The sequence below is a fragment of the Seriola lalandi genome, unplaced genomic scaffold, assembly GCF_002814215.2.
Source record: "Seriola lalandi dorsalis isolate HSWRI2012SDOR001 ecotype SW California unplaced genomic scaffold, Sedor1 jcf7180002054385, whole genome shotgun sequence".
NCBI classification, from domain to species: domain Eukaryota; kingdom Metazoa; phylum Chordata; class Actinopteri; order Carangiformes; family Carangidae; genus Seriola; species Seriola lalandi.
Genome location: NW_019524938.1, coordinates 9,904 through 22,788, shown reverse-complemented (window position 1 = coordinate 22,788; position 12,885 = coordinate 9,904). Strand labels below are relative to the sequence as shown.

Sequence of the window (12,885 nt, the reverse complement as noted above, 5' to 3'; positions counted from 1 at the left end):
AGTGTTGAAGGCACTCCAGGAGTTATCTACTTTTACATCCCATCATTAGCTGAATGGTGAAGTTTTCACTGCTCATAGGCCATGTGTGCCATCTGAGGGCATTTTATTTTTTTTAGTATTAACGGTATTTTTTTGTGTTTGTGTTAATATGTTTTTATGAAAATCCCTCCCTAATTGCAGAATGGTGAGTCTGCCAGGTCACAGTTGGAAGTTTTGGTTAATTTGGATGGCATTTGTTTTTCTCGGATGAGAGTTTTACAGTTTGAAGTTTGCTTCAGTGTGTTAATTGCTCTATAGCTCCTGCTCTGGCTGCTCTGGCGTATTTCTGGGCCCATATTATCACCTCAGGGTGGTCTCAAATTTAATAGGTTGTGTGTGTGTGTGTATGTGTGTGCTCTCAGGCTTCTTTGCGACCTTTGTTTTTGTTTCAGAGCCAGAAAGTGAAGACAACCCTGACTCTTCACAGGGCTGCTTGAGTGTTAAGACTTGGTTTTATGGTTAAGGTTAAGGAATAATGGTTGAGGTTAACTTTAGGGTTTAGTATAAAAGCACAAAAGTATGTGTGTGTGTGTGTGTGTGTGTGTGTGTGTGCATTTTAAGACTGGTCCTGGCATCATTTACTGATAGCAAAAGATTGATGAACAACTGTGCTTGTACGTAGTTTAGTGTTAGCTTTAATGTTCATGTTTGAAAGATTTCCTATGCTATAGGCTAAATAGTTATGTGCAAAAAATGACACCCTGTGCATATGTGCACACTTTCTCAGTGACCTAAATTCATCAGATCAGCTGTCAGCCACATTTGACCTTTCCTTTCATTTCATGTGACATTACTTGACATCACAATGGGGGGAAAAACATATGAAGCAAATAGAAAACACACACCCCTGCTGTGAAAGTGGACTTTCCAGTCCAGCACTCCAACACTTGAGAACACATTATTTTATGAGTTGGAAAATTCAGCTGTTGCCAAGAAGAGTTAATTACTAAAGCACATTGGCTGGTAGTTTTAACAGGTGGTTTTGATCATCACCACTCTGTGCTGCACCAACACAGGCCTGAGGCTCCCTCGCTTACACTGAGGCTGTATGCACAAAAGTTAACAGTTTCGGGTTTGAATCAAGCAACATTTAAATCCTATCATTTTTAAGTTTGGACAGGAGGCACAGGCTTGTCTCTGCCTGATCATACTGCGATGTCATGCAAATGGCTTGTTCCAGTGTAAAGCAACAGGCGACATGTTTTTCTTTCTCTTAAGTGGTTTGACACAGATTAAATGTTGCATTCTTGGCTAAAGAAGCAATGTTGTGTGTTATATTTAGAGAAGTGGTTCAGCAAAGTAGGGAGTGCAAAACATCATGTAAATGCTCCAGCAATACTAACTCTGTGAAAACAACATGAAAACTAACCTTAAAGCAGGCATAGTTTATGTAAAATGTTTACTGTTGAGACTCGTATTCAAACATTCATTTATACTTCATTTAACGTGCTTATTTAACTTTACAGTAGTATTTAATAGGCCTTGCTGTATTAGAACAGAGCTACTGTATGTGCTTCCTGGTTCATATTCACATGTCCTGTGTTTTCTGTTTGACAGGTGTCCCCCTTTGTTTCTTCTGAAGATGAGGAGGCCTCGGTTGTTACCGCTATGCGCCCTTCTGGGTGTCCTGTTTGCAGGACTCCTCCCTAAACTTGATGCTCAGGAAGGTAAGTTGAACTAAGTCAGTCCCAGCTGCAGTCAGTAGAGGGTTCATTTTGCAGATGATCTGTCTGCTTACAATGATGTTTCCAGTTTTCAGCAATACTCAGTGGGATATGTTTTTTTTTTTTTTATTATTATTATTTTATTTCTTTCATTCAAATATTGAAATTAAAAGTGGGATTTATGAACATTCTCATGATATTCTAACAAAAACAAAGAAATATGTATATGAAATAGAATATTTTCCCATTCTAATGAGCTTTGTTGGTTAACCAGCCATTTTCCCATCATCATTATAATTATAATAACATCTGAATTCAAACTGTGTAGCTCAATATGGGACAAAAAATGTGAATAAACGCCCCAGGAGTGTTAGAGTAACAAGTACAAAGTTTGATGCTGTCAAACCTAGAATTACCTAAACATTATAGATATTTTGGTACCAAACAACAAGCATATTTTTCACTGGTCTTCACTTCTGTCCTCCAAACACTCTCCTCTGAAGATTGTGGACAAGGGTTGGCAGCTGATATGTACTTTCTAGTGGATTCATCCTGGAGTATTGGACAGGAGAACTTTGAGCATGTCAGACAATTTCTGTACAGTTTGATACAATCGCTGCACCGGGTTGGAGGGGACAGGTTTAAATTTGCCCTCGTGCAGTACAATAGCAGGCCTGGAACTGAGTTCCAGCTCAACAGCTACCCAACAACACAGGGAGTCCTGGCACACATCAAGGATATGTCTTATCGCGGTGGGGGGACCCGCACTGGCCTGGGCCTGGAATTCCTCATACGTACACACTTGACCACTGCATCCGGTAGCCGCGCTGTTGAAGGGGTGCCCCAGGTGGTGGTGGTGCTAACAGATGGCCGCTCCCAGGATGACGTAGTCGAGCCGGCTCAGGTGCTGCGGATGGCAGGCGTGGAAGTGTTTGCAGTTGGAGTTCAGGATGCAGTGGAGGCGGAGCTCAGGGAGATGGCTAGCCAGCCCCATGACACTCATGTATTCAGTGTAGACTCTTTCCTGTCCTTGAGGGATATAATTCAAGATTTAGTAGTGGGGATTTGCAGCACAGTGACCCGGTCAGGGGGCGCTCCCGTGGCAATTGAGGCCCCTGTGGCTGGAGGAGGGACAGGTAATGAAATGGGACCAGTGTCACTACTATACTAATGTGTCTACATGTGCAGGAAGAAACTGCTGCATATGTGGTCGTGACTGGAATTTATCATTAACACAATCAAGTATTTTTTTAACCACAATAACCTTTCACTGTCGACCTGCAAAATTAACATCACTTGTTTTGTCTTACCACATTTAATATGTCCCTAATGCTCTAAAAATCACAATATGGTTTGCATGTGATTGACACCCCTACTGCATCTTAGATTAGGGAGTTCAGTTTGTGATAATGGCACAGATATATGCTTGTTCAAATTCTGTCCTAGATGCTTTTACATACGGTTATTTCAGTGCTGTGTTGGCAATAACCTCAGTCATAATTTAAGTCAGCATTTTCACATACATGTACTGCCTACTCGTATTACAGCTGTAGGTGAGAGGACACAAATACAGAGAGCAACAGAATAAAATGGTAAAACTGATAAAAAAAGAAAGAAAAGAAAACCTCATAATTCATAAAAAACCTTTGGAAAAGAACTCAGAGATGCCCTACCCTTTAAAACAGTACACCTCAAAATCAATGAGCTTTTAACAATAGCTAACCACGCACCACTGCTTAAGTGTCTTGCATATGTATGTTTGTCTTTATCAATCACAATGTCTATCTGCGTGAAATATGAGCAATATTGTGTTTTTATTGAAACAGTGATGAATCTGCCTGGAATCATCCTTGACCTGCAGGAAAAGTACTTTGAGAACGTTTTTACATGTAGACGTCTAGAAATTATGTGTAATGTGTTACAATAACGTACTGGAATGAGAATTATGTGAATTTCAATGAAGAATACTTAATGTAAAAGAGTCAAGTGTTTGAGGATGACACAGTCACTGCAATGTATAATAAATTGGAAGCATCACCAATATACATGATTTTACTGATTTAATACAGGATCACATGTAATACGTTCTCATGTGCTGTAAACCTGTAAGCACCAAGGATGAGCCACAGGGTCATGACTGGTCACTTTATCTGAGGTCCGTAACAAGAGTCTGCATGGGATGGCTGAACTCAGTGGAGTTTATACAAGCAGCAGATCGGACATGTCTGCGCTTCCTGAAAACCTTATTATAGATTTATGTCATTTCAGTACAATCAACCTTAAAACAGTTGAAATACTTTTCAGTTAGAAGCACCAATCATTCAGTCACATTAAAACTTTTGTCTTTTGGCTATTTATCACAAAACTCAAAATTATGTCAAATTCAATTTGCGTTACATTGTGTCAGAGCTCTAATCTGCCTCTGATGTGGGAAAAATATAAATATGTTTTGGTCTCATAAAGCTGTTACTGATAGAAGATGTGGAGAAATATTCCTCTATCAGTGGTTAGTATTTATGATCCATAGACAATCCAAATGTCCATTCTGTGATTGGGAAACAAAATCACAGTAATTCTGACTAAAGGGTACAAAGTGACTTTTTAGGGGGGAAAAAAAATCCAGAAATGACACCATGTTAGGAAATCTCCTTGGTTCAGCCTACATGCAGTATGATGTGTTTTGCAATTTTGTTATTGATTTGTTCACTCTGAATGTTACACATGCAGTGACATGCTAGCACGAGTTCTCTGATTGAATTCTTTTCTCTGTCTCACTGTTGTTAACGCTTTCACAAGTTCCATTTTGTTTTGTTTTCTCTCTCTCTCCTTAAAGAGCAAGATTCAGCTGACCTAGTACTCTTAATTGATGGATCACAGAACGTTGGAGCAGCAAACTTCCCCTTTGTGCGTGATTTGGTTTTGAGAATCATTGAGCCCCTTGATGTGGGCAGGGACGCTGTTCGGGTGGCCTTGGCTGTTTACAACGGCAACCCAGAGATAAAGTTCTATCTAAATAGCTATGACAGCAAATCGTCAGTCCTGGAAGCTGTGAAGGGCCTTACCTACTCAGGGGGCGACGAATCAAACCTGGGGGCTGCCTTGGAGGAAGTGGCCGAGAGCCTCTTGAGCCAAACAGCTGGGGGCAGGGCAGACGAGGGTGTGCCCCAGATGCTGGTGGTTATAAGTGCTGGGCCATCCACTGATGATACTGGTGCTGGTGACCGGGCCCTTAAAAGGGCTGGCATTATCACATTCGGCGTGACGATTGGTGACACTGCCACTACAGATCTGGAAGCAGTTGCTACAGACAAAAGTTTTGTCATGTCAGCCCCTGATTTCAGAGCAGTGGCAAACATGGGTGACCAGCTGCTCCCATACATTAACGGGGTGGTCCAGCGCTCCATTATAGTTCATAATGAGTTCACAGAAGGTATGTAACTTCTCTGTAAATGTGGGCGGGGCACTGTGGTTGTCGAAGGGGACTTAATCAATTAAAAGTGTAATGAATCTAATATAGTGTACAAGGTAAGATATGAGAGGTTTGTGCTAAACTTGAAATTGCTTTAATCTCAATTGTAATAAGGACTATCAACAGAGGTGATAATAAAATAGTAAAAGTTGAAAGTATTAACTATTGTTAGTGTTCTGTATCTACTTAGATGAAATTTGATATAATATATATAATATCTTCTACTATCTTTTACTAAGAGAAGTAGGGGAGATTGGGGATGGTTGCAACACTATCTTGCATTTCTCTCAGTTACTCAGAGACTATTTGGACTTGACCAACCAAACTTTTATTTTAAACTTACATCTGTCCACTAATTACCCACCATACCAGAATTCCAATATTGCATCTGACCCCAAACCTTGGGACATTTGCAACAAGAATCAGGGATGGTTGCAACATATTAAGAATTCAATAAGTTTCACTAATTTCACCTTTTGCTTTTTGTTCCAAAAGGTATGGTATTCTGAAAATATACATAGTTTTATAATAATATTCTAGAATTATTTATTTCTACAATAATTTTCTAGTTATATTTATTCATTTAATCATATTTATCATTTATCTATCATATATGATCAGTTATTGAGTTTTGTTTTGTGTAGAACATAGGCCTACCTTGAGTCAAAATAGGCACAATTTATCAGTTTTATTGTTTATGATAAAAAAGAACAGGCAAATATACATAAGAACCTAACAAAATAATTCCCCAAATAATTTGTTTGTATTCTCTTTTACATTGAATTGAGCAGTTATTGTTGCATCTGTTGTTCTATGGTATAAACTTAGCTAAATATATTGCCTATTTTGAACTAAAAAAAGTGTGGTCTGTTTTGATTTGGCTGCTCAACTTAGGAAAAAATACAACTTTTTGCAACCATCCCCACACTATCACTTGACACATGTTAACCATGTGACATAGAAGTCAATAAAACAATGATTTATAATATAAATATTCATTGATAGAGCTTAATAATTGTAAGTTGTAAGTTCTTGCATTTAAAGAAATAATTTAAACACAAAAGATGTGCAGTTTATTTTTTAATATAATTTTTTTTCGTGAAACAAAACAAGTCCAACAAGCACTGCAGAGCACAGAACAATATAAGGGCTTGTGAAATTAAATAAAAAGATTTTATGAACTATATGAATGACCAACACATTAATCAACTGACAACACTTGGCACATTAAGAACCAAGTTCCAGTGCCACTTTCAGGCTAGTCTCTGCTCTGCAGTTTGTTTTACGTTTAAATTGTATTGATTACTCATTTATGCATTTCTATTCTTATTCTAATTTTAATTGATACTTTTTGTCTTTAGCAGTCTTTAAGCAAGTGTCAGAACATCACACACACACAAACACGTTAAATATAAATCTAATTACAAAATATCTGAATATTTATTAGCCTTTAGCATGTACAAGTTTATTATTATAATGTATCCTAAAAAATTTTTTATTCTCATATCATTTTTTTCTTTCCTTTTCAGTCTTGGCAGTCGGAAAACGAGACATCATTTTCCTAATCGACAGTACAATGGGTGCAACACTGATCAACTCTGTGCGCGAATTCATCAAGCGGTTTGTTGACGTCATGCCAATTGGCCCAGACCATGTTCAAGTGGGTGTGGCCCAGTTCAGCAATGCCCCTCGACTTGAGATGGATCTCAACTCCCATGGATCCCAAGAGGCTCTAAATGCTGCTTTGGGTGCTATCAAACCAAGACCTGGACAGACCGTGAATATCGGAGCAGCCCTGGATTTTGTGCGGACAAACATGCTACGGCCTGAGAAAGGCAGCCGTATTCAACAGGGGGTACCCCAGCTTTTACTGTTGATGACCAGTAAAAGGTCCAGTGACAATGTGGAAGTACCTGCTGCGGCCTTGCACCGTATGGGCGTATTGACTCTGGCTGCAGGCTCCAAGGCTGCTAATGAGCAGGAGCTGAAACAAATTGCCTTTGCTGAAAGCGTTGTGTTCATGCTGAAGGACTTCCGCGCACTACTCCGCAACCCAAGGGCAATTGTTGATGCACTCTCCACTCTAGCTGGGGTGGTGGTGACTGAAGTACCCACTGAGCCAGGTAATTCTCAGTCTTCTAAGAACAATTTATACATTTCAAAAGTAATACAGAGAATGAATGATATGAACTTGAAAAATGGCCTATTTAAACCAAATGAATGACAAACTTTGAATAAATAAGTGGAAAACCAATAGCAGAAACAAGTTTACCCATAACAAAGAATCAACTTCATAGCATTTAAAGATAACAGTTTCAATGGGCATCATTTGATTTTTTATTATGTAAAGAGTGAAAGTAAGATCATTTTTTTATTTTTTTTTTGTGCTTTCTCTTAGTGGTGGAGATAACCACGGTGCAGACTCAAAAAGTGGTCCGAGACATTGTCTTCCTTGTGGATGGCTCAAACTACATTGGCAGCTCTAACTTGCCCTATGTGAGAGACTTCATGATCAACGTGGTCAACCAGCTAGATGTACGTCCTGACAGAGTCCAGATTGGTCTCCTGCAATTTGCTGAAAATCCAAATATTGAATTTTATTTGAACAACTACCGCAACAGGCAAGATGTTGTGGATAGAATCTCTCAGCTCAGGCTGATGGGAGGCTCAGTTTTGAATACAGGAGCTGCCATGCAACATGCCCTTGCCACAATGTTCCAGCCATCAACCGGGTCACGAAGGAAGCAGGGGGTCCAGCAGGTTTTGGTTCTGATCACAGGTGGTCCACCCAATGATGAGGTGAAAAGTGTGGCTGATAAGTTGGCTGTGGCTGGGGTTCTGACCTTCACAGTCAGTTCTGGGCAAGCAGATGAAGCCCTCCTGAGAACAGTTGCCTTTGTTCCAGATTTGGCTTACCATCACGCAAGCTTCTCGAATATACCCGCTATGGCTGAAGTAATCATGCCAAAGTTGGTAACAGTGGTTGGTGATACAGATACAGTTATACCATTCCCTGAGGAAACCATAGAAATTACTGGACCTGGTGAGTTTCTATTAATTAAATAAATGTTTCTACCAATGAAATAAATGCAATGTCAGTACATGAAACTGTAATGAAAAGTCTCCCTTGTAACAGTTAATTTTGTTTTCCCTCAGCTGTTGTTACTGGAGCGGAAAGGGATGTCGCCATCCTCATTGATGGCACAGACAGTGTTCGAGGAGAGTTTGCCTACATCCGTGATTTTATCATCAAAATACTTGAGCCACTTGACATTGGGACTGACAGAGTACGAGTTTCAGTGGTTCAACACAGTGAGAAGCCAGCTCCAATTTTCTACTTTAACACCTATCAAACCAAAGAAGAGGTGCTTAGAGCTGTCAATTCCATGTCCCCGACTGGTGGACGCAGTCTCAACACAGGAAATGCTCTAAGATTCATGAGGGACACCATCTTTTCTGAAAGGAATGGTGGGCGGGCTGCACAAAACGTCCCTCAGTTTAATATCATATTGGCTGGAAGCAGGTCCAGAGACAATGTGAAGGATCCAGCCGGTGCGCTGAAGACGGACGGAGTCATACCATTTGGTGTTGGCGTCAAGAATGCAGACCCAAAGCAGATTGAGGCCATTTCACACAACCCTTCGTTTGCCTTCACTGTGAAGGAATTCAGCGAGCTCAGCACCATACCATCAAGGGTCAATAACTACTTGAGCCTTCCAAAGGAACAGCTAGCCGTGGTCCTACAGCAAGGTAAGAGGAAAATTTAAATTCTTATTAGCATGTTAAACTTGCTGTGAGAAAACAACACAACTCCTGATTTTTGGTGTTTCATCAGAATAACAAAATCTTATTTGTTATGTCTTAGAACAAAGTGATGCTGTAAAAAGAGATATTGTGTTCCTACTGGATGGCTCTGATAACACAAGACATGGATTCCCAGAGATAAAACTCTTTGTTAAGAGCATAGTGGAGAGCCTCCCTGGCAATGAGGGCCAAGACAGAGTGTCTGTGGTTCAGTTTGCTGATAACCCTGAGGTCAGCTTTTATCTAAATTCTCACAAGACAAAGAATGACATTAGAAATGCCATAGATAATTTGAGACACAAAGGAGGGAGGCGCCTTAACATTGGGCAAGCGCTCCAGTTTGTGAGGCATAGTGTCTTCACTTCATCCACGGGCAGTAGAAGATTGGAAGAAGTGCCACAGATCTTAATTCTTCTAAGTAGCAAGCCATCCACTGATAATGTAAGAAGCCCAGCTTTTGCTCTTAAAGAGCATGAAATTGTGTCAGTGGGAGTTGGAGTGGGAGATGCTGATCTGTCAGAGTTGGAAATGATTACCTCCAAACCTGGTTTCACATACAAGGTCAATGATTTCTCCAAGTTGCCCTCAATCCAGTCGCAACTTTTTGCTACACTGAACATAAACAAAGACACTGAGGAAACCATGACTGGAATCTCTGATTTATTAGGTAAGAATTCCACATTTGAATATATGCCTGAAATTGGATTACTTACGACATCTTTTCTTCCACATAACAACTTTTACTCTCTATGATAGTCTCTCTCTCTCTCTCTCTCTGTAATCAACATGAATCCCACAATGATTCATTATGACACATTTCTCCTGCATGATATTTATGAATACTGTTGCTATAAAATCTATTGTGCTTTGAAAAATCAACTGTTGTGTATTTCTAAGGTTTTCCCAATGTAGCTCTCTTTTATTCTTCTTTCCAATTGTTCATTTTGATGTTACTTTGAAGATAAATTGCCAAGTTCTCTCAAACATCTTTTTGATGAAATAAAAAGATGGTTCTTTAGCAGTTCTGCCTGAAATAACTCTTTCTGGGCAACAGGTCATCTGTCTTTTTCTGCTCAGTTTTATTTTTCTTAGCTTCTGAGCTTCTTTCTCATGCTGATGACTATGCATGAGTGTAGAAAAGTCTTCAATGAATTCTCTTTTCGTCTACACATGTATCACCTTGTTAATGCAGAGAGCAATAAGAGGGACATAGTGTTTCTCCTTGATGGGTCGGATGACTCCAGAAATGGACTTCCTGCTATTCGAGAGTTCATCAGAAGAATGGCAGAAGAGCTTGACATTGGCGAAGATAAGGTTCGAGTGGCTGTTGTGCTGTATAGTGACAACGCCACAGTTTACTTCAACCTAAAAACTCACAGAACCAAAAAGGCTATCATCTACGCTGTGAGAAGTCTTCGCCACAAAGGAGGAAAACCTCGGAACACCGGCGCTGCTCTGCAGTTTGTGCGAGACCATGTTTTCGCAGCATCATCGGGGAGTAGACAACAAGAGGGTGTCCCACAGATCCTGTTTTTACTGACTGGAGGCAAATCCAGTGATGATGTTTCAAGAGCTGCGGTAGAGTTAAAACAAATTGGCGTTCTGTCTTTTGCCATTGGAATGAAAAATGCTAAACAGGAGGAGCTTCAAAAAATTGCCCTCTCCCCCAGATTCCTTTTCAACCTGCCTGTCTTTGGTGAACTTTTGTCCATTCAGCCGGAGATAGCTGCATTTGTCAAGTTGCCAAAACGAATCGAGCTGCCTACTGTTGTGGGTAAGAAGCATCCCTGATTCTCCACCGAATCAGACTCCCCACTTATAGTTTTAGTACAAGTCTTTCATGGTTTGAACTGCCATGAAACTGCATCATCTTCTGAAGAATGTCAGTCAGTTTCATGTTCCTCAAACACAATCTCCTGATGCTGTTTCTTGTTTGGCTCTCATCTCTTTTCTTCATGTACCTTGGAGAGTCTTTCTTGAAAGCCTCACATCAGCATCATTCTTAAGCTCTTCCTTGAGCCAATGATAATCACATCATTGACTGAATATCTAAAGTTAGAGAATACTGAAATCTTTTATTCAGCTTTCGGCATCTTTCATTTGTGAAAGAGGAAAATGCTTCTTGTCTTGTAGTTTTCTCCATGTTTATTAACGTTTTTTTTTTTTTTTAATGTTCTGGCATTTTGCACCTTGTTTATTGTAGTTTAAATTAAAAATACTCTTATGGCTTTGCCAACCGTCTAATGTGTACTGATTGCACCACGCTGATGTATTATGTCTGATTATTAAACAAGGTTTTCCTATTCTTTTCTAGTTGAATTAGAGTCCCCTCAAAGAGACATAGTATTTCTATTGGATGGGTCAGAGGAGACACGGAGTGGCTTCCCAGCAATGAAAAGTTTTGTCCAAAGAGTGGTAGAATCACTCAGTATTGGTGAAAACAAAGACCGTGTTTCTGTGGTCCAGTATAGTAGAGATCCACAGACACATTTCAGCTTGAACACCTACACAGAAAAAGAAGATATTCTTAATGCTCTCCAGGAGCTGAACCATAAAGGGGGCAGAGCCCTCAACACTGGGGCAGCTCTGGACTACGTGAGAAACAATGTTTTTGTTGACTCCTCAGGGAGTCGGCATCAAGAAGGTGTCCCTCAAATACTGATTCTCCTAAGTGGCGGCAGATCTCAAGATGATGTTGCAAGTGCAGCTCTGGCTCTAAAACAGGACAGAGTTGTTCCATTCTGTGTAGGCACAAGAAATGCTGACATACTCGAGCTCCAAATGATTGCACATAACCCTTCCTATGCTTTCTCTGTGCTGCGGTTTGATGATATTGGGAGCGTCTATCAACAACTTGTGTCATTTGTGAAAAGAGTGCCTCGACAACAGCCAAGACTAAAACCACAGAATGTACTAGGTAAGAGTATCTATCTATCTATCTATCTATCTATCTATCTATCTATCTATCTATCTATCTATCTATCTATCTATCTATCTATCTTGAATAACTTGTATAACTCTAACTGAGCATCATCTTTGTGTCTGTGAAAGGTTCTGAAGATGGAACTGAGTCCATTCAACGTGATATTGTGTTTTTGTTGGATGCCTCAGATGAAATGCAAAATGAATTTCAGGCAATGCTTGGCTTTGTTGAGAGAATGGTGGAGAAACTCAATGTGGATGAGAACATCGATCGCGTTTCAGTGGTGCAGTACAGCAGGGAACCTTCTGCTGAATTTTTCCTGAACACACACAAAACAAAGCAGAGTATGGCAGACAATGTGCGAAGTCTAAGGCATAGAGGAGGCACACCACTCTATACTGGTGCAGCCCTCCAGTATGTCAAGGATCATGTTCTCACAGCCTCTTCTGGAAGTAGGCATCAACAGGGCGTCCCTCAGATTTTGGTTCTCTTAACTGGCGGACGGTCCAGTGATGATGTCAGAAATGCTGTAGAAAACTTGAAAGGAATGGGTGTGATGGTATTTGTGGTGGGAACAAAGAATGCAGATGCCCTTGAGATTCAGTCTATTTCACAGGAAGCCAGTCGTGCTTTCTTTGTAGCAGATCCCAGTGATCTGTCAGGAATTGAACAACAAATATTTTCTGCCACCACCGAGGCTGAAACCCCTGCTATGAAACCAGCATCCTATGGTAAGACTCTGTCATGACAACACCTTACACCGTGTGCACAACTTCACACATTGTCAGTTTTACATAGACCAGCAATCTTTCATTTCAATTGAGGATAAATGATGGACAGTAACAGACTGGTACCAATTTTTGGCTGTTGGATCTATTGGCCATTAGATGATAGATATGTTGGATCATTAAATGGATTATGACAGCTTCCTCGTGAAAAAAATATTTTGGCCTTAGTGAGACAACATAAAACAGTTTTCACCTTTT

At 40.2% G+C, this 12,885-nt stretch overlaps 2 protein-coding genes across 2 annotated transcripts in view; both read left to right on the top strand.

Annotated features, from left to right (window-relative positions):
* Positions 1 to 1,596: 1,596 nt before the first annotated feature.
* On the top strand, positions 1,597 to 10,849 carry LOC111657158 (collagen alpha-3(VI) chain-like). The gene is made up of 8 exons (XM_023409214.2): positions 1,597 to 1,706; positions 2,207 to 2,839; positions 4,537 to 5,133; positions 6,702 to 7,295; positions 7,571 to 8,215; positions 8,329 to 8,922; positions 9,038 to 9,666; positions 10,156 to 10,849. Exons 1-8 carry the CDS (start codon positions 1,622 to 1,624, stop codon positions 10,765 to 10,767), a joined length of 4,389 nt encoding a protein of 1,462 aa, XP_023264982.2. The 5' UTR covers positions 1,597 to 1,621; the 3' UTR covers positions 10,768 to 10,849.
* A 123-nt stretch (positions 10,850 to 10,972) lies between these two features.
* The window catches only part of LOC111657164 (collagen alpha-3(VI) chain-like), a 2,251-nt gene continuing 338 nt past the window's right edge, over positions 10,973 to 12,885 (top strand). The window contains exons 1-2 of the mRNA XM_023409224.2: positions 10,973 to 11,893; positions 12,028 to 12,885. The exon at positions 12,028 to 12,885 is cut by the window's right edge and continues 338 nt beyond it. Of these exons, the coding sequence (XP_023264992.2) occupies positions 11,368 to 11,893; positions 12,028 to 12,647 (1,146 nt within the window). The 5' untranslated portion in view covers positions 10,973 to 11,367 and the 3' untranslated portion in view covers positions 12,648 to 12,885. The remainder of the gene's footprint in view (positions 11,894 to 12,027) is intronic.